This window comes from Pristiophorus japonicus, chromosome 11, assembly GCF_044704955.1.
Source record: "Pristiophorus japonicus isolate sPriJap1 chromosome 11, sPriJap1.hap1, whole genome shotgun sequence".
NCBI classification, from domain to species: Eukaryota; Metazoa; Chordata; class Chondrichthyes; family Pristiophoridae; genus Pristiophorus; species Pristiophorus japonicus.
In genome coordinates, this window is record NC_091987.1 from 179,899,737 (window position 1) to 179,919,577 (window position 19,841).

General features: G+C 43.4%; 1 protein-coding gene across 1 annotated transcript in view; it reads right to left on the reverse strand.

The window, feature by feature from the left end:
* The window catches only part of LOC139275654 (hepatic and glial cell adhesion molecule-like), a 126,180-nt gene extending 122,092 nt beyond the window's left edge, over positions 1–4,088 (reverse strand). The window contains exon 1 of the mRNA XM_070892821.1: positions 4,004–4,088. Coding sequence (XP_070748922.1) covers positions 4,004–4,088 — 85 coding nt within the window. The remainder of the gene's footprint in view (positions 1–4,003) is intronic.
* Between the last annotated feature and the right edge of the window lie 15,753 nt (positions 4,089–19,841).

A 19,841-nucleotide genomic window follows, 5' to 3' on the forward strand; every position in this document is an offset into this window, starting at 1 on the left:
TTTGCTACTAATGTGCCAATAGAAAGCCTTATTATTGCCTTTTATGTTTTTTAGTCATTTTCTCTCCTACTGCCTCTTTACTTTTCTCATTGCTAAAATAATGCTCCATTTGTCAATTATTTTATTTTATTTAATCTGGACAATGTCCCTTTTTATCTCACTATAATTTATAATTTTCCAGTTAAATACTCTTGACATTGAGTTTTCTGTATCCCTTTCTATTCTTGCAAATCCTAATTATATTGTGGCCACTGTTTTCCAGATGTTTGCCAATATTTAGGTCACCTACTTGCTCAGTTTCGTTACCCAGAACAAGGTTAAGTAATGTCTCCTTCCTTATTCCATATTGACTGAGAAAACAATTCCTAATATACTGCAAAAACACTCCCCTTTCTCACCAGAAACATTTCCTCTTCTTCTACAGGTAGTATATTTTTGAATAATTAAATTCTCTCTATTGTTAATACTTGTCTTTCTAATTTGTCAACAAAAGTCCCCTTTTCATCATCAGTCTATAATATACTCCCAATGTTATGACTGGTAGCTTGCTATACCTGAGCTGAAACAAAAGCAATCTATTTGGACTATTTATTTAACTGTTTATGCTCCAGTGCTACAATAGTATCTCTAATTAAAACTCATATCGCTCTGAAATAATTGATATCCAGGTATATGTAATTGCCAATCCTGACCCAGCTAAACCACATTTTACTTATTACTATTATGTGAAGCTTTTTCTATTTTAATCGATGACTCCAATTCCCTGATTTTGTTTCTTAAACTCTGTGCACCATTATGTACATATTTTAGTTTGGGTTCCCTTGGTTTGGCAATTTCTCCATCTTTTCCAACCTGATTCTTTCCTTTTAACTGGTTTGTCCTAATTAATCTCTTTCAACCTCCCTACACACCTAAAGGTTACTTTCCCTTCCAAGCTACCAAATTTATATCTTCCCCTAGTTAACCTCACTTCAAAGAAATTGACTCCAGCTTGGTTCCGGTGTCGGCCCTCACTACAGGTCACTCCTACCCCAGAGCTAAATCTGGAATAAAAAGCTAGTATCAGTGACCCTAAAACTACTGGATTGTCATAAAAACTCATCTAATTCACTAATGTCCTTTAGGGAAGGAAATCTGCCATCCTTACCAGGTCTGGCCTTTATATGACTGCAGAGCAATGCGGTTGACTCTTAACTGCCCTCTGAAATGGCCTAGCGAGCCACTCAGTTGTAATAAACTGTTACAAAGAACAACGGTTCAAGAAGGCAGCTCACCACCACTTTCTCGAGGGCAATTAGGGATGGACAATAAATGCTGGCCTTGCCAGCGATGCCCACATCCCATGAACAAATACATTTTTAAAAATTGGTTCCAATCCACCAAAATCTAAACCCTTCCATCCCACAGAACATCTCTGCCCTATATTAATCTCCCTAGTCTACTTTTTCCTGTGCTGGTTAGGGTGTAATAGTCCTGTAATCACTACCTTAGAGTACCTGTTTCTTTCTCTAACTCCTAGAACTCTTTTTGCGAGGCATGAAACATGTTCTTTCCTATATCATTGGTTCTGACATGAACTCTAATTTCTGGCTGATTCCCCTCCCCATCCAAGTGTTTCTGCACTGCTCTGTGTCACCTACACTTGGGACGTAACAAACCTTTGGGATTCTTGCTTACCATTATATAAGCAACTGCTTACTCAGCTGACTATCAAATTCTGCACTTTAACTATGTTCCAACATTTAGTTCTCTCTCTCTCCATTGTATAGTCATTTTCTGCATGGGACTATGGCCTGGCATGTGGCTACCCTCTCCATAGTTATTGACCTCGAAACAAATATTCAGTACTGAAAACTTATTTGTCAATGTAAAGCCTCAGCTGTCCCTCACGCTTTCTTCTTACTCCGCTTCCTAATCCAATAAATGACCTTTTTCTTCGCCCACTCTGTCTAATCATGGAGTGGCCACCTTTTGGAATGTGTATTCCAGAAATCTCTCCACCTCCCAAATATTACTAACTGTCTGCTGCTTTCCTCAAGTTCAGGAACTTTGAGATTAAGTGGAAGAACTCAGAGACACTTCCTGCTAGGGTGTTTGCCCAAGAAGGACTCCCACATTCAGCAAGATTTTCAAAACACGCGCTGCAACTGCCCTGCTATTGTAACTCTTTGAAACTTACTTGTGCAAAATCAAATATAAAATATGTAACTGATAATTCTTGGTATAAACGTCCAAATAGTGAATCTAACTATGTGCATTAACATTTTGAGGAGCTCCCTTGAAGTTGAAACTGAACTTGGAACCAAATAATATTAAATAATCCAGTCTGACCTCCAGCTGTATATAGAGGCACTGAGTCATTACCACAACGACAGCTGAAGGTATTATAAAAGTCCAAATTGTTGCCTTCGTTGTAATGGCAAATTGTTTATTTCCTGGTACTCTACTGCCACAAAAAAACACTTGTAACATCACAGTCTATTCCACTACCATCTTTCAACTTCATGAAGCCATCTCTACCACACTCATCATACCTTCTATATAACAGAAAAGTAGTTCAAAATTAGTGCTATTTTTGAAGTAGCATTTTACAATTGACATCGGTGATTTTATGGGAGTAATTCAGACTTGAGTGCTGTCATTCATAAACCATTCGAAAGATTATGACTTGGTCGCAGATATTCTGTTGAATCTCTGCTGGAAGATGCCTGTTGATGCAGGTTATTTTGACTGAGGTGAGCCGTTACTCATGGGGACTGTGAGAATAATTATAACCAAGTATGGTACTGAGCTAGACAGAACAAGAGGATCCTAGGTTCGATACCCAATCAATGCTCAATTAGCTGATCATAGATGTTGGGGTGCTACAATTGTCATCAGCACCCCTGGGTAAGGGAGGGGAAAATTAATTAGAGTTTCAGCTCCTAATCTCTATTCACTTATCCCTATTAGAAAGTGTTCCTAAGTGTGTGCATGGTTTATAGATGAGAATGGGTTTGACCTTGGTTGTCATCATCCCATGATCAAATAGCTGAATAAGGTCTCACTATCTGGGCTCAGACATGAACAGTGGTCACTTTAGCAGGGCACCAAAGGGCAGCTGGTGCCCATGTAAGAGACCAGGGCATGTGTCAGCAACTTCATCAGAACAAGGGAGGAGAAGATAGCAAATAAAATAAATAGTACACAGTAAGTCCTATACGAAAAATGTTATTCCAATTGGCCTTCACCCAGAAGTTGAGTGGCTGATCTCTGCCGAGTCAGGAGGCGCAGCACCACATGATGCTTGGCTAACTTGTGGAAGAGAAAAATCAGTAGAAATTCCATGTTGGGTTGTCCTAAAGCTCCTGCGCCCCTAATGTGGAACACAGTACAGCCATAAATATGGTCCAAAACGTGTGATGAAATAGTGTTTCCTAAATATAGACATGTTATCCTCAGTAGATGTCCATGTTGAAAGAGTTAAAGACCAAACAAGTGCACAGTAAATGCTCACGCAGATCTGCATGACCCCCCGCCTCGGCAAACTGATTTTGCCATCCTAATATGACAGCTTGCATCAACATGAGCTGCGGCCAAGCACAAGAGTTTACACCATCAAAGTACAATACAGACTTTCTATAAGTCTCCCTCTGAAAACCATACAAAAAGCATGTCATGGAGAGAGACATGCTATAGGGTGGCCGATTCACATGGTTTCCGTCTTCAAGAGGCAAAAACAATGCATGGTATTTCACGGGATGCCTTAGAGACTACTGTGTTTAACAAACAGAAACTTAAATTATTGTTTTTTTAAAATTAAATCGCATGGTTTTTTTTTAGGTTTAGGAAAGCTTTCTGAGGCAGAGTCTGCTCCAATGTAGTGATACTGGTTTCAACGACTTTAACGAGTGATCAGCAAGTGCACCGAGTAAACTCTGCAGCAGGAGCTGAGTCAGATCAAAACTGAGGAGTAAATTAAATTGACATATTTTAAAAAGATAGAATAAAGTAGATGTCCTACCTGACAATGCTAGGAGAAAACAGAAAATGTTGAAAAAGTGCAGAGTGCTGAAACCTCTTGAGAATACTTCCCTTTCTGCCTTCATTTTGGGACTAACACTGGCTCCTGGCTGATGATGATTTGCATGATTTGTATAATCAGGGCACGTCCTCAGTACCACTAGGAGTTTTCGACAGACCTTAGCTCTGCCAAGCCCATGAATAGAAGAGCAGTGTTCTCTAATTTATTACCAAGCCATCAGCACTGAGAATCAATGCCAACTTCAGAAAGGATGGAGAAACAGAAAGATGGCGATCTTGTCCTCATCCTTTACAAAAAAAATCTCTTGAGAAGACATGGGAACTGATATTTGAACTCAACGCATTCTCTGGGCACTGCCCATGAATGTTCTGGCATGGACATTAACTCTTCACACTCCCCAGTTCTCAAATCTGCCAGCTTGAGTTTCCTCAAAGCAACAGTTCCCCTTTCTTAAAAACTACACTGACCCTGAGTTTCCCTCCCTTGCAATCTTTATCCTGCCCATTGCATCTTGCCTCCACATTGGAAGGGTAAGCCAGTCCCTGCTACTGACCGCTCCGTGACCATTGCCATCGTGTCTGCAGCATTCCCAGATCAGAATCGAGGATACTTTCCTGCAGACCGTGCTTTCTGCCCCCTGAATTTCCTTTGATTTTTCTTGCCCTGCTCCCTGTCTGCGAAAAAAAGCAAGCACACTTCAAGAAGTGTATAGAAACTGTGAAACTGTTCTGGCATTATCGCTAAAAAAAAATTACAATAATTCCACCAGCTTGAGACTGACATTGCCCATTAACCCGTGAGTGCTACTTTAGCAATGCATTGAAAAATGACATTTTTATGAGAGTTTGATTGACAGTTTACAATCCCATGTAGATAGCACATGTCCTGTCTGTTTCATTTCACACATGCTGTAATGTGCCAAGTTTGAAAATCATTATAACCTATAAATGTACTACTTACATGAAACCAGGACATGTTTTCTCTCTTACATATTCCTACAGACCTCCAGTTCCCTATTTTCTATCCTCGGTCCTCCCCTCAAATCAATGACCTTAAGGGGCAGTTTAAGGCTCCAGTACGGGTGCGGTAGAATAGTGGTTATATTACTGGACTAGTAATCCAGAGATCTGGACTAACGATCAGGAGGCGCGAGTTCAAATCCCATTGTGGCAGCTGTGGAATTTAAATTCAGTTAATTAAATAAAACTGGAATAAAAAACTAGTATCAGTAATAGTGACCATGGCCTCAATTTTGGCCCAGCCCATTTTTCGACGCACTTACCGGAGGTGCGCCGCTTTTCTCCGTTCAGAAGTGCGGCGAAAAATTTCCTTCCCGCTTTGGCCGCTGTCCGGCCTCTTCCCTGTGGTCGCGCAGCGTGGCCAGTCAAGTCGGGGGTGGAGCCAGCGTCCTGCACCAAAAACTGTGCCGGGACGTTTGCACATGTGCAGTGGACTGTCCGCGCATGCACAGTAGCTCCTCGCCCCCCCAGCCTCTCCGTGTCTTCCTGCAGCCACCCTGTGGGACCCAATGCGGGCTACTGGAATCGCTCCCACTCCTAGCCCAGGCCGAGGGGCTTCCCGGCGCAATTTCTAAGAGATCAATCGCACCTGGAGGCCACTTGGTCAGGGCTAGGGGCGGGCAGGCAGGAGAACTGATAGAAATCATCCAGGCAAGAGCACTATCAGTTCTCCTGCCTGCCCGCCCCTAGCCCTGGCCAAGTGGCCTCCCGCGCCGGCTGGCCTACTGCCTTCTCGGGCCGACTTTGAAGATGAAGGTTGGACTTACTTCAATTTTTTATTTCTTATTGAATTCTTATTACTTTTTGTTTGCAAGGTTTGGTGGTTTGTAAGGTTTGGTGGTTTGGGTGCAGGCAGGTCCTCTCCACTTCCCGCCCGTATCCCAAGCCGAATCGCCTCCGATGTACCTACCTGCATCGATTTCTTTAATTCTCTGTAAGGGTTTTCTGAAGTGGCCACATACGCTGGCCTAAGTACATTTGTAGTAACTATTAGCTGGCCAAAGTTGCCTAAATGGGCAGAACTGGTGCAGGTGGCTGGTAATGCCTCCTTTTGAGAAAAAACACTAAACTAAAAAAATCGTAACTAACTCAGTTACACTGGTACAAATTGATTGAGGAAAATGGGGATTTTTAAGTTATGCCAGAAAAACCAAGTTACTCCCAAAAAAACGGAACAACTCCTGGCCAAAATTGAGTCCCATGTAACTACCGGATTGTCATAAAAACCCATCTGGTTCATTAATGTCCTTTAAGGAAGGAAATCTGCTGTCCTTACCCGATCTGGCCTACATGTGACTCCAGACTTCAGTTGACTCTTAACTGCTCTCGGTGGCTCACCACCACCTTCACAAGGGTAATTAGGGATTGCCAATAAATGCCGGCCTTGCCAGCGACTCCCACGCCCCGTGAATGAATATTTAAAAAAACACAAGGTTATCCCGAAAATGTTGGAGTAATTGGATCCCGACTTAGTCTCTGCCGTTTTGGTTGGCTTTCACCGAAGTTCAGAGCCCACAGCCTCAATCAAAGATTTTTGACCACGTTTGTTTTTGTCCCTTATTCTTTACCTATAAACTAAAAGATTGGGGATTGAACTAGTCCATATAGTTCACATCCACAGTTTCAGCCCACCTCAACTGGAAGCATTCATGTTTCTAAGCAGAAGGCTGTGATCCAAGACCCAGGATTTCAGTACATAATCTAGGCTGGCATCTCTGTTCAGTACTGAGGATTGGGAATGCTGTATTATTGAAGGTGTGATCCTTTATTAATAATAAAAACTTTTATTTATATAGTGCCTTTAGCATCGTAAAACGTCCCAAGGCGCTTCACAGCAGTGTAACAAGATAAAACAGATAAATTTGACACTGAGCCACAAAAGAAGAAATGAAAGCAGATGACCAAAAGCTTGGTCAAAGAGGTTTAAGGAACGTCTTAAAGGAGGAAAGAGGTAGAGAGGCGGAGAGGTTTAGGGAGGGAGTTCCAGAGCTTAGGACCCAAACAGCTGAAGATACGGAGTGCTGTATTATTGAAGGTGTCATCCTTTGGATAATATTAAACTGAAGCCTATTTGTCTGTTCAGGTGGATGTTAAAGCTTTCATGGCACTACTTGAAGAAGAGCAGAAAAAGAGTTCTGACCAACATTCTTCTGTCACTAATCACAAAAACCTGATTTATTTGTCATTCATCTCATTGCTGTTTGTAGTCCCTTCACTAGCCACTGTCTCCTTCTGAAGCAGACTTCAAAACATTGGCATCCTGATTGACCCTCAGCTGAGTTTCCGACCCCATATGGTAACAGTTCTAAATTGATCTCCTGCCACTGTAGTCGTTGAAAAATAACACACTACATTATACAGGTTCAACTAATTAATAATATTTCATAGAATCATAGAATGATGCAGCACAGTAGGAGGCCATTCAGCCCACTGTGCCTGTGCCAGTTGTTTGAAAGAGATATCCAATTAGTCCTATTCCTCTGTCCTTTCCCCATAACCCTGCAAATTTTCCCCCTTCAAGTATTTATTAAATTCCCGTTTGCAAGATATTATTGAATCTAATTCCACCACCCGTTCAGGCAGTGCATTCCAGATCATAACAATTCGCTGTGTAAAATAATTTCTCCTCGTTTTACCAATGATCTTATATCTGTGTCCGTTGGTTACCGTCCCTTCTGCCACTGGAAACAGTTTCCACTTATTTACTCTATCAAAACCCTTCATGATTTTAACCATCTCAATCTTCCCTTAATTTCCTCTGCTTTAAGGACAACAATCCCAGCTTCTCTAGTCACACCACTTAACTGAAGTCCTGCATCCCTGATACCATTCGAGTAAATCTCCTCTGCACCCTCTCTAAGGGCTTGACATCCTTCCTGAAGTGTGGTGCCCACAATTGGACACAATACTCTAGCTAGGGCCGAACCAGAAATTTCTAAAGATTTAGCACAACTTCCTTGTTTTTGTACTGTGCCTGTATTCATAAAGGCCAGGATCTTCAACTTGCCCTGCCACCTTCAACGATTTGTGTACGTACACCCCCAGGTCTCTCTGTTCCTGCACCCCCTTTAAAATTGGACCAGTTAGTTTATATTGCCTCTCCTGATTCTCCTACCAAAATGCACATACACATGCATTAACTTTCATCTGTCATGTGTCTCTCCATTTCACAAGAGATCCCGCGGACTGGAAGAGCTCCAAGAACAACCAAGAGATACAATGAAAGTGTTAAGAGCTGACAAAAGAGAATACGAGAAAAAGCTTGCGAGTGATATCAAGGACAACACTAAAGGTTTTTACAAATATATTTAAAGAAAGAGTGTGACACTCCCCTTAATGACAGAGGCAGATGATATTGTAATTGGAAATGAGGAAATGGCAGATTTACTAAATAGTTGCTTTGTATCGATCTTCACAGTAGAGAATGAGGATAAAATACCAGAGATAAAGGGAAAAATAAAAATAAATCAAGGGGAGGAATGAACTAAATTCAATATAAGTAAAAAAAGTGGTGATGAAGAAACTAATGGTTAACTAGAGACAAATCTTCAGGAACTGATGGTTTCCACTCCAGGATAGTTAAAGAAGTAAATGAGGAAATTGTTGATGCATTAGTCATGATCTTCCAAAGCTCTCTCAATCAGGAATTGTCTCCTTGGACTGTAAAACTGCCAATGCCACTTCACTATTTAAGAAGAGTAAGAGAGATTTTATATGTGCAGACTATAGATATACTCTCTGTGTAGTCATTGTATAGTTGCATAAGATGGAGACTTGTTTACCTGATGTACTATCAATAAGGTTTACACTGTGTATATACCATGCTGGCACCACTAGAGGGTGCAACTGGTGAAGACCAGAGTTTCCTGCCCTGGTGGCAGGGGCTGTATAAAAGGGTAGCCACCATGCGGCTGCCTCACTCTGGAGTTACGATTAAAGGACCAAGGTCACTACAGTTTGAGTACAACACATTGCCTCGTGGAGTCATTCATAAGTACATTACAGGCATAACAACTGGCGACGAGAATATGGCTACCTTTGGCACACTAAAAGACTTCACAGAGGGTGATGATTGGGATGCCTTCACGGAAATGCTCGAGCTATATTACGTGGCAAATGACCTGGCAGGGGAGACGGACGCATTGGCGAAGAAGCGCAAGGCTATACTGCTGACCAGTTGTGGGCCTGAGCTCTACCGCCTCGTCCAGGACTTGCTGGCATCCACGAAGGCCAAGGATAAGATATACGATGAGCTGACTGAACTAATTCGCAACCAACTAAAACCAAAACTGATCATCCTCACAGCCAGGCATAGATTCTACACTCACCGCAGACCTGAGGGCCAGGAGATTGCAAAATATGCTGCCGACCTCAGGAGACTTGCGGCATCATGTGATTTTGGCATGCACCTCAACGAAGCATTGCGAGACATCTTCGTTATAGGAATTGGCCATGAGGACCTCCTTCACAAGCTATTATCTGCTGACACCAGTCAACCTGCAGAAGGCCATCAGCATCAGTCAGGCGTTCATGACTTCGACCTGCAGCACCAAGCAAATTATTCATCCTGTGGACTCAAACCCAGCAAGTACTGTACACAGAATGGCGCCTTTCACAGGCAAGATTGTAGAACATGACTCTGCCCAGGGCAGAGAGCACAAACCTCAAGGTTCCAGAACTCAGAGTCCGCCGAGGGGTACTAATCGTGTAGCACCATGCTGGCGTTGCGGAGGAAACCATAGAGCTCACCAGTTTTGGTTTGCTGAATACGTATGCAAAGCCTGTAACACGAAGGGCCATCTACAGCGTATGTGTAAAAGAAATGCGACTCACCGTCTAGCAGAGGAGTCGGTAGATGACTTTGAATCCAATGATGATTTGGACAGAGAGGCAGCTCAGCTCCAAGAAGAAGTGTATGGAGTGTATACCTGCACCACCGATTGTCCTCCAGGGAAGATGGAAGTTGAGATAAACAGCGTTTCAGTCTTCATGGAAGTGGACACGGGAGCGAGCCAGTCAGTGATGAGCCAAGATGCCTTTGAGAGGCTATGGAATGAAAAACAACCCAAGCTGGTTCCAGTACAGGAAAAGTTGCGCACCTACATCAAGGAGCTGATCCCAGTCCTTGGTATTGCGGATGTAAGTGTAATCCATAATGGCGTGGTGCACAAGTCACCTCTGTGGATTGTTGCAGGTGATGGTCCAATGCTATTCGGAAGAAGGTGGATGGGGAAGATCTAGTGGAAATGGGAACACCTCTTCACTCCAGCAATCAATGTCCCCTGTGCTCAGAGGCAGAGCAAAACCTCATCTTCGCTTGGGCCAGGCACCAGAGAACAGACCAGCACAGCACCTGAGGCACAGACCGTCCATCATGACTGCGTGGCAATGATTCGACCGGAACAACCTAAAAGTACCTTTCCGGCTCCAGTGGCAGGACTCTTGGGGTGGAAGATCGAATTCACAGGCACTCTTCCAGCTTTTGTGGCAGAATCGCGGGAGAGAAGGATCAAGACGGTCAGCCTTGAGGACAGAGGCAAGATGGCGTCCCTGCTCCAGTGACGTGCAGCATGGCTGCAAAAAAAGATGGCCTCAACCTGTGAGAAACCATCAGCGGCAGGTCGGAGCCATAAAAGGAGCGGCATGCGGCCCCTGGACAGCATGGAGGCATACCACTACAAGGTACAATGTGAGCTGGTGCAGGAGGGCAACGGCAGCAAAGAGTGACGTCAGCAAGGTCCAGGTCAGTGATTGGAGCATGAGCAGATGCAGCAAGATCAGGGCGAAGGAGCTGTGAGAGACTGTGGAGGGATGTGATCGGGGCCCAGGAGAGGCAAGAGTTCAGGGCCAGGGGCCCAGGGGCAGCATGGGCCAGCCCACACTGCGTTATGTGTGCGCACTAGGTCCGTGCAGCAGAGCAGGTCTCCAGTTGTCTTGGGTAATCCTTGCCACTGGACCAAGACCTAGCTCTGTCAAGTCCCTGTGGTGGCTGGCGTGCAACGGCCACCCCACGTTAAAAAATCCACGCACCGGCATCTTCCACCCTTGAGGATGTAGTTCGAGTTCTTCATTCGAAACACCTGTGAACTCATCTTTTTTTTTGGCGTGGAAGCAAGTCGTCCTCGTTTCGAGGGATTGCCTATGATGATGATTCTGTGCTAAAAAACGGCTTTTGCGATGCCTTCCCGGGTCCATACGCACTCAGTACGGACCCGGGGAGGCCAGAATTTCCAGGCCTATGTTGATGGTATAAATCTTCTCATCCTAGATATGGCAATATGTTCCATATCCATTACACAACTGGCTTCTGACTTTGGGGCCAACCTCATTAGTCCTTTCCGCACTATCTTTAGGGTCTGATGGTCCTTCTACTTTGTAGTCACTGGAACTACGTAGAATAATCAAGGTGCAATATCCTTTTATCCCAGCTATCAGGAAGAAAGCAAGAAAGAAAGCAAGAAAGCAAGAAAGCAAGCAAGAAAGCAAGCAAGAAAGCAAGCAAGAAAGAAAGAAAGAAAGAAAGAAAGAAAGAAAGAAAGAAAGAAAGAAAGAAAGAAAGAAAGAAAGAAAGAAAGAAAGAAAGAAAGAAAGAAAGAAAGACCAAGGTTTGAAAATATTTGGGTTCCAATGTTAGGCAGGCATGGGGATAACATGAGTAATTTACTTCTACATCCCTTGCTTGTGAATTATTAACTTTTTTGTACTCAAGCATAACTCAATGACAGCTGTGGCTCAGTGGGTAGCACTCTTGCCTCTGAGTAAGAAGGTTGTGGTTCAACTCCCACTCCAGGTATTTAAGCACAAAAAAATCTAGGCTGGCACTCCTGAGGAAGCAATGCACTGCCAGAGGTGCTGTCTTTTGGATGAGACGTTAAACCGAGGCCCCATCTGCTCACTCAAGTGGACATAAAAGATCCCATAGCACTATTTTGAAAAAGAGCAGGGGAGTTATCCCCGGTGTCCTAGCCAATATTTATCCCTCAATCAACATAACAAAAAAACAGATTATCTGGTTATTATCACATTGCTATTTGTTTTTGTGCAAATTGGCTGCTCGTTTCCTACATTACAACAGTGACTACACTCCAAAAGTACTTCATTGGCTGTAAAGCACTTTGAGACATCCAGTGGTTATGAAAGACGCTATATAAATCCAAGTCTTTCTTTCTGTCAAACGACAACAATTTACATGCCGCACAACCTGATTACAAATGTACGGTAACTGACTGTTGTTCTTGTTGGGGCTTTAGCACAACTGAGAGTGGGTTCTTCTCTTGAATATAATGAAGCTTCCAATAGAATCAGGGACAACGTTTGATCCTGCAAGAGGTTTGTAGTAACAAGGTTCCACTGTGTTATGTTGTATGTTATGCAATGCTGAATACCACAGAGCACAAAAGGAGTGGAACAGGGGCTTATTGAGGTCAAGGGCTGAGGGCACCAAAACATAACCTGACAAAATGAAAGACCTGATTGTCGCTTAAAGATATTTAAATGATAAACCTCAACATAAAATATCCATTTAGCCAGGGCATATGCTTCCACCTATATTTCAGAAATAAACTTAGTATATCTTTATGTCAATTCTCTCTATTTTATGTTCTGGCCACCTCACAAATCACTTCAACACTAACAGTTGTGAGACAGTTTTCTGTGTTCAGAGGAGAGCTAAGATTGGTGTTTGTAAACTGGAGCACAGCACAAACAAAGAAATAAAGAAAAGAGCACGTGGAGTTCCCATAGCGACGCAGAAACAGCTGTAAATTCCCGCTGTTAATTTCTGTGAGGGGTCAATAAGATTTAAAGAGGGGAAACAATGAGCGCAGAGGAATTGTCTTTGACAAAGAAGAAAATACAATTTCTGAGAAGAACATTTTACTTCTTTGCCAAAAATGTTACATCAGTAAATCTTTTGAAATCTATAGGCCCGCAAATTATTATTGAATCACAGTTGAGCGGGGTTATGTGGCCGCAAGCTTTTAGAACCCAAGCTCGATATCAACTAACCCTGACTTTACAATACTACAGTGACTACACTCCAAAAGTACTTCATTGGCTGTAAATCGCTTTGAGACATCCGGTGGTCGTGAATGGCGCTATATAAATGCAAGTCTTTCTTTCATGACTTGCACCTTGCCGACTCCCAATCACCTGTTTTACACTATCGCACAAATTCAAAATCAACCCCAATGTGTGCAGACACTGAGTGAGAGCAGGATTGGGTTTGGCTGAGATGCTTGTACAGTTGAATTGATTGTCGACATTCATTGTCTCGGCTCATGCATGAAGAATGGGCACTGAGGCGAGTTACTGGAAGACTGCCAGTACCTGTGGAAGCAGACCCCAGTTGAGTCAACGCCTTCAGAATAGAGAAGAAAATGGACGAAAAAATTAATTTTAGACAGAATTCAGGCTCATTAAACAAAACAAAGATTTATTATTGTTATGAGCCAAAATTATATTGGGCTAGGCAGCAAAACTTTGGGCTGTAATTTGCGTGCGTAATGGGTGCTTATGAGGTGTGCACGGGACCATAGGGACCGCGCAAGTTCCAGGATTTCGCACCCGAAGCATATGCGTGTGAACCCGGAAATAGCGATCTGTCCAGAATTTTCTTGACCGATCCAATGAATCACTGGGAAAAGGGCATCAGGGGCGAAGAGTTGGGCTACTTGGCAATTTCTGCCCATAGAATGCCCGTGGAATTCTTATGCCTGGTAAAAGCATTTAAAAAAACATAAAAATTAAATGTTATCAATCATTTATACATTAAAAACCCTGTGCAATAAGGTAAGTTTAATTTTAGCCTCCTTAAAACATATTTAAAAAATTTTTATTACATTTTTGTTTTAAATATTTAATTAAATGCCATTTTAATTAATGTTAAATATGTAATTTTTTATTTATTTATTTGATGTGTAGATGTATTTTTGGGGGTATTCCCATTAATGCTGATAATCCCCATAAGCATTATTGGGTATCCCCTTCTTTGATTGGTTGGGCCATCCCACATGATCCTAGGGATGCTTGTAAACCACATGTGAACCCCTTGGGGTACCCGGAGAGGCCCAAGGGCTGCAAATCTCCGTACCTTCCGAACCACCGGGTATGCGGGCATTTTATTTACGGATCGAAGGCATTTCCTCGCGGGAAGCCTCCGACCACAAATTCAGAGCCCATGTCGCACAAGCAGTCTGCAATAGCAATATCATTCCACCACCGTGCAAGGATGAAGAAACAATGTTAGCACACCCAAGGGACGAGAGCTGGCGTATCCAGAGCATAGCAACAAATGCTTCAGAACATCCAACAGAAAATTGCTGTTTGTAACAAAACTACTGAGGTTTTGGATAGACAACCTTACTAACTAGGCAATACACTTAAACAAATACCCCAGGATAAGGACCTTCAATAGTCTTATCTAAATTCTTATGGACAAAACTATGGCAGATGGAGTTTAGTATGGGAAAGTGCAAGGTCATCCACGTCAGACCTAAGAAAGATAGATCAGAGTAGTCTCTAAATGGCGAGAAGCCAGGAACTGTAGATGAACAGAGAGATTAAGGGGTCCAAATACAGAAATACTAAAGGCTAGTGGACAAGTACAAAAAACAATTTAATAGGTTAATGGAATGTTGGCCTTTATCACAGGGGGTTGGAATACAAAGGGGTGGATGTTATGTTACAGCTGTACAGACCTCTGGTTAGACTCCATCTAGAGCACTGCATTCAATTCTGGGCACCGCCCCTCAGGAAGGATATATTGGCCTTGGAATTGGTGCAGTACAGATTCACCAGAATGATAACAGTGCTAAAAAGGTCAGACAGGTTGCATAGACTAGGCTTGTATTCCAGTGAATATAGAAGATTAAGGGGTTATCTAATTGAAGTCTTTTAAAATGATTAAAGAATTTGATAGGGTATATAGATAGAAACTAATTCTCGAGTGAGGGAGTCCAGAACAAGAGCACATAACCTTAAGATTAGAGCTAGGCCATTCGGGATGATGTAAGGAAGCACTTCTTCACGCATAGGGTAATGGAAATCTAGAGGTCTTTCCCGCAAAAAGCAGTTGAGGCTAGGCCAATTGAAAATGTCACGTTCCTGGTCTGTGTTGAATTAGCCAGTCTCAGATCAACAAGGATGCTGCAGTTGGCTTCACTGCCCCTGGTCTAGGGAAGGGAAGAATTGTCCATTCTTCCCATTCTCTTTGCTATACAGTGAACTCTGCTGGAAACTACGCCTGTGTGAATATAAGTTGAGGACAGGACTGCATTTAACTGGGAAGTTCCCTATTGTACATACTCACTGTCTCAGCTTATACATTCAGAATGGCTACTTGTGGGACAATAGTACTTGGGAAAATTTAGCTCCTTACCCAAGAATTAGGGGATATTTTCTGATCAGTTATGCCTGATAAGCGATTTTCAGATAATCTACACTGGATTTACGCCCATTTAATGCCCTATCCAATTTTACAATTGAGTTTTGCACTGGCGATAGAAGCACCTGCCAATTTACAGCTTGCTTTGTAAAATTAGGACCCAATGACATGATTTAGACAGCGAGTATAACACTCCGTTATCTATCCGCGTATATAAAACTGGGGGGAGAAATTGCTCACCACCCGAACCGAGTTGTACCTACCGCTCTTGAAGTGTTCCAACTGCCCCAATGCATGGTACATACAATCGGGAGAAATTCAGCACTTTGTGGGGTTTTTTTGAAGTGGGGCAAAAGTGGCCTCATCATCGGGGCATAAGTGTGTTCGTGTTGGAGTAGCCGCCACTAGCGGGGCGGAAGTGGGGCCAGGTCGGAGTTGCCAGCGCTCGAAGTCATCGCGCTGGCACGGTACAATGTCCCTCTCCTTCAGTTAAAGGGGAGGGCCGTTGCGGAATCTGTAGCCACTTCAGTGGCAAACACTGGGTCACCAGGAAGGGTTTTGGCTTGTTGGCAGCCCAGCCGAACTCGCGGGCATAATTGTCAGCCCGACCCGGCAGTCGGCCGACAAAAAAAAATGGAGTTGCCAGCAGTGCCACCTCCCCTTTAAGGGCGGCCATGCTGCCAAGCCACAGAAAGGGTACCGACAGCAAAAGCTGTCGGGGGCACTGACCGCGGCGGCGCCATTCCCGCGGGGCAATTCCAGAAAGGGACAATTTCCCACAGGGCAATTTCGGCAAGGGGTCGCCATCAGTCGATAAATGGTCGGCGCGTGCACGCCACAGCGGGAAAACGTGCAGAGCGGACCCCCTCCACCGCTCCAAGACTGAGGAAGGGTAATTTGTAAAATGGCGGCCCCTCTATGGCGACTTGGCAGCCATTCCGCACCGACCCGTGGCCTCCACTTTCAGGCAGCCACAGGCTTATAGAAAGGGGCAATTTTGGTCCCTTCGTGTCCAGGGCTGCTAGGAATTGTACTGTATGGCAGTTGATTTACAATATGATTTTTTAAAGAGTATTAAAGAGTATCTTGAATCCTTTCTGTTTCCACATTGTTTGTCAGAAATTTTATGCGAGATGTTCGACTGCTACCATTTTTTAAGTACATGCGCAATACTGGAAAGAGTGTTTCAAATGTTCCATTACTTATAGTTTTGGAGGAAGAGAAGTTACACAGGGATGCCAGTTTCCAGCTGAGATGAAATGCACCCACCTGCCACCATACTGCTTTCTCACCTAAAAGTAGAGAGGTACCCATCTAGCAATGACTCGGTGGAACTGCCTCCCCAGGCACAGCGGCAGCCGAAAGCCAGATGCAAAACTGTGCCGTCTGCCACCGGTAGCTAATATGCAACAGAGGAATGGCACTGTAAATGGCAGTAGTGGTCAGCTGCACCCTCAAGTTATCTTCCTTTGACTCCTTCCATGCTGGCTGCTCCTGTCTCATTGCTAGAGTGCCTTCCTCACCAACACTTCATTCAGCACCACCTCCACTACATCAACCAAGTAAACAGGTGGGTTAAATGCAGCACCACTCCATTCCTCATCCATGGACTCAATTTACTGCTTCTGCATTTATCATTCCAGCCACGGGGTTATGGCAGCCATCTTTGTTACTCAAACAACCTTTACAAAAGCTTTTGTGAAGGCTACCAACATTTGTCCCTATCTGCTACCACTTACCTTTAGATAGGGCTTCTCTTCAAATTTAAAAAGGGCTGCTTACATGTGATTCTCCTTTCCCCGGCAAGGTTCCAATGTGATATGAGCGAGAAACATGCTCACATTATGTTAATGAAGCTGACCCAACAAAATCAGGTGCCAATAACACGCTGCCCAACTATTGCCTAGTTGCAAAATCTACTCTAATGTCTTCAAGAAATGAGGTGAGAAAACAAATAAATATTCCAAAATATTCACTGTACAATTTCTGGCCTATGATTGTGCCCACCAATTTTTATAGTTTGTGAGGCTGCAAGCTGAGATTGTAATGACTCTGTAATTGAGATCTGCCTTCCAAGATTTCCAGTTTGTTCACTAAAAGCAACACAACATTGGGGCTTTCAGTAAACTGGCACAGTGTGACCTTCTGGGAGGCCAAGTCCAAGCACTGAAACACCACACATTACTACCCAGCCTTGGAAAGGACATGAGTTGGCAGCTCATATTGGAAGACCAACTATTAATAGTTACAATTTTGTTCAAAATAAGTTGTTTGTTTACTATAACAGGGATGGTAAGTATGAACCAAATATTTCATATATGATTTTTGTAAGTCCTCCTCTTGATTTTTTTCTCCCCATCTCCTTTCATGAAGGCTCCAACTGGAGTTGGGTTCCAAGGTGCCAGCAACTTTCCAGTACCTCCCCCAAGTAACCATTTTTCATGAGTCAGGTTAGACAGTAAGGGGTCGAAATTCGGTTTCTTACGCCACCCATCACCGCCGGAGAGGGTGGCTAATGAGTGGCTAAGTACTTAACGTCAGCGCTGACCGGGTTCCTGGGCTCAGGCTAAATTTAGTTGGGCGGTGTGGGCAGTGCCAAGATGTACCACTACGCGCTCGGCCGCCACCCACGTGGTGACGCCATCGAGCGTGCAACGTGCCTTTGCTGCCGATGCTCCGAAATTAGGTGAGTATGGTGGCCTTACCGGCCGGCGTCCATATCACCTGGGAAAGATGGCGGGACATGGCGGATCCCGGGGCGGGAGCGTCCAGGGATCAAGGAATAGCGATGATGTTTATTTTTTTTAGCATTCAGGTATTAATGGGACCAGTGGGGAAGTGTGGTGTGGGTGAGGGAAATTGTCGGAAATGTTTGTTTTCATTTTTTTTAACGGCAGCCTACCGTCTGGAAATTCGGTCGACCTCCTGAAATGCCGCTCCGTTGGCGCCCGAGGGTGAGTGTGCAATGCCACTTTTAGCGCTGCTTTCTCATCTTTGGGCAGCATAACTGAATTTTGCCATTTGAGGCGGCACCTACCTGACATTAAATTCAGCACTCAGCCAGTGTCGCTGCCTCCAAAACGGCGTGACCGAAATTCGACCCCTAAGTGTTGGTGGGACAGTAGGCCATTAGAAGGTGATGCGACACTAGACCATTAGAAGCGCTATTATCTCCCACCCTAATCTGCCCTCACCCAGCACTGACACACTAATAGGGGTCACTATATAACAATTAGAGACGAATTCATCCCACGCATCCTATAAATATAGAGGCCAAATGTAGCATCTTTTCTACTGACTAGTTATCAGCTAACTCAGCACAAACCAGTGACTGAACCTGGAACATTCTTCATCTCAATGGCTTGGTGCCAAAGATCTATTCCTTAATGCTTTGTCAGGGCAGGAAAAGAATGCTAAACAAATCGACAACACTGTGTAAGTTTGTCACTTTGTGAAAGGTCACCCAGCAGAACTACTTTACATTCTGTCCATGAATGCCCACAGTGATGTTTTTCATTTGACCTCCAGGAGGGTTTCTGTGATGTAAAGGAAACAGAACAGATACTGTTCTGCTAAACTAAAGCCTTGATGCTCCTTCCATGTGCCCCTGTGTGCAGTGGGACCCATTAACAGACTTCCCTTTCATTGTCATCATGCTGGAATCGCATTTTCAACAGCAGGTTATACTGTGGAGGGCAGTGTTATACCAAGGACAGCTGGAGTACAACCATTTCAACAGCACTGTAGTTCAGATGAAAAGAACTGAATGTTGCAAATCTAAATCTAAAATAAAACCCTAAATGTTGCAAAACACAACTGTCTGTCAGCACCTGTACAGAGAAAAGACAAGCTGTTTTAAACTCAACCTTAAAATGTTACCATTTTTCAGATCTGAGATATCTCTAGATGTTTTAATTTTATACCAGCATTATAATTACCTGCTTGAGAGGAAGAAATCTTGACAGAATGACTAAAAAATGGGAAACTTTAAGCAGCATTTTTAAAAATCTAGCAACCATTTTTATTTGCTACTGGATTTCTTCCCATTAATTCCCTCTCCAAGCAAAATTGTTTTTGAAGAGCTCCTGGCTACAAATCAGTCCCTTACCAAAATATTCCTTTATAGCATCCTGTGCACTGTCAGAAATTAAAGAGAGGCGAGAAAAATTGCACTTGCTTTGCTAAATAGTAAGAATTAAGTTAACCCAAATAGAAAAAAGCACTGCTCTCCTTGACCAAGTGCTGCCCATTTCATGTGCTGTGAAAGGGCGAACACGATGGTGGTAGTATTTTGAGGTGACACTATCAGCACCATGCAGAATAAATTTTAAACATCATTTACTTTGTATGGGATTGTCTATATTTATACAGTTTTACTTTTGATCAATTTGCTCAGGTGATTTTATAAGAAATG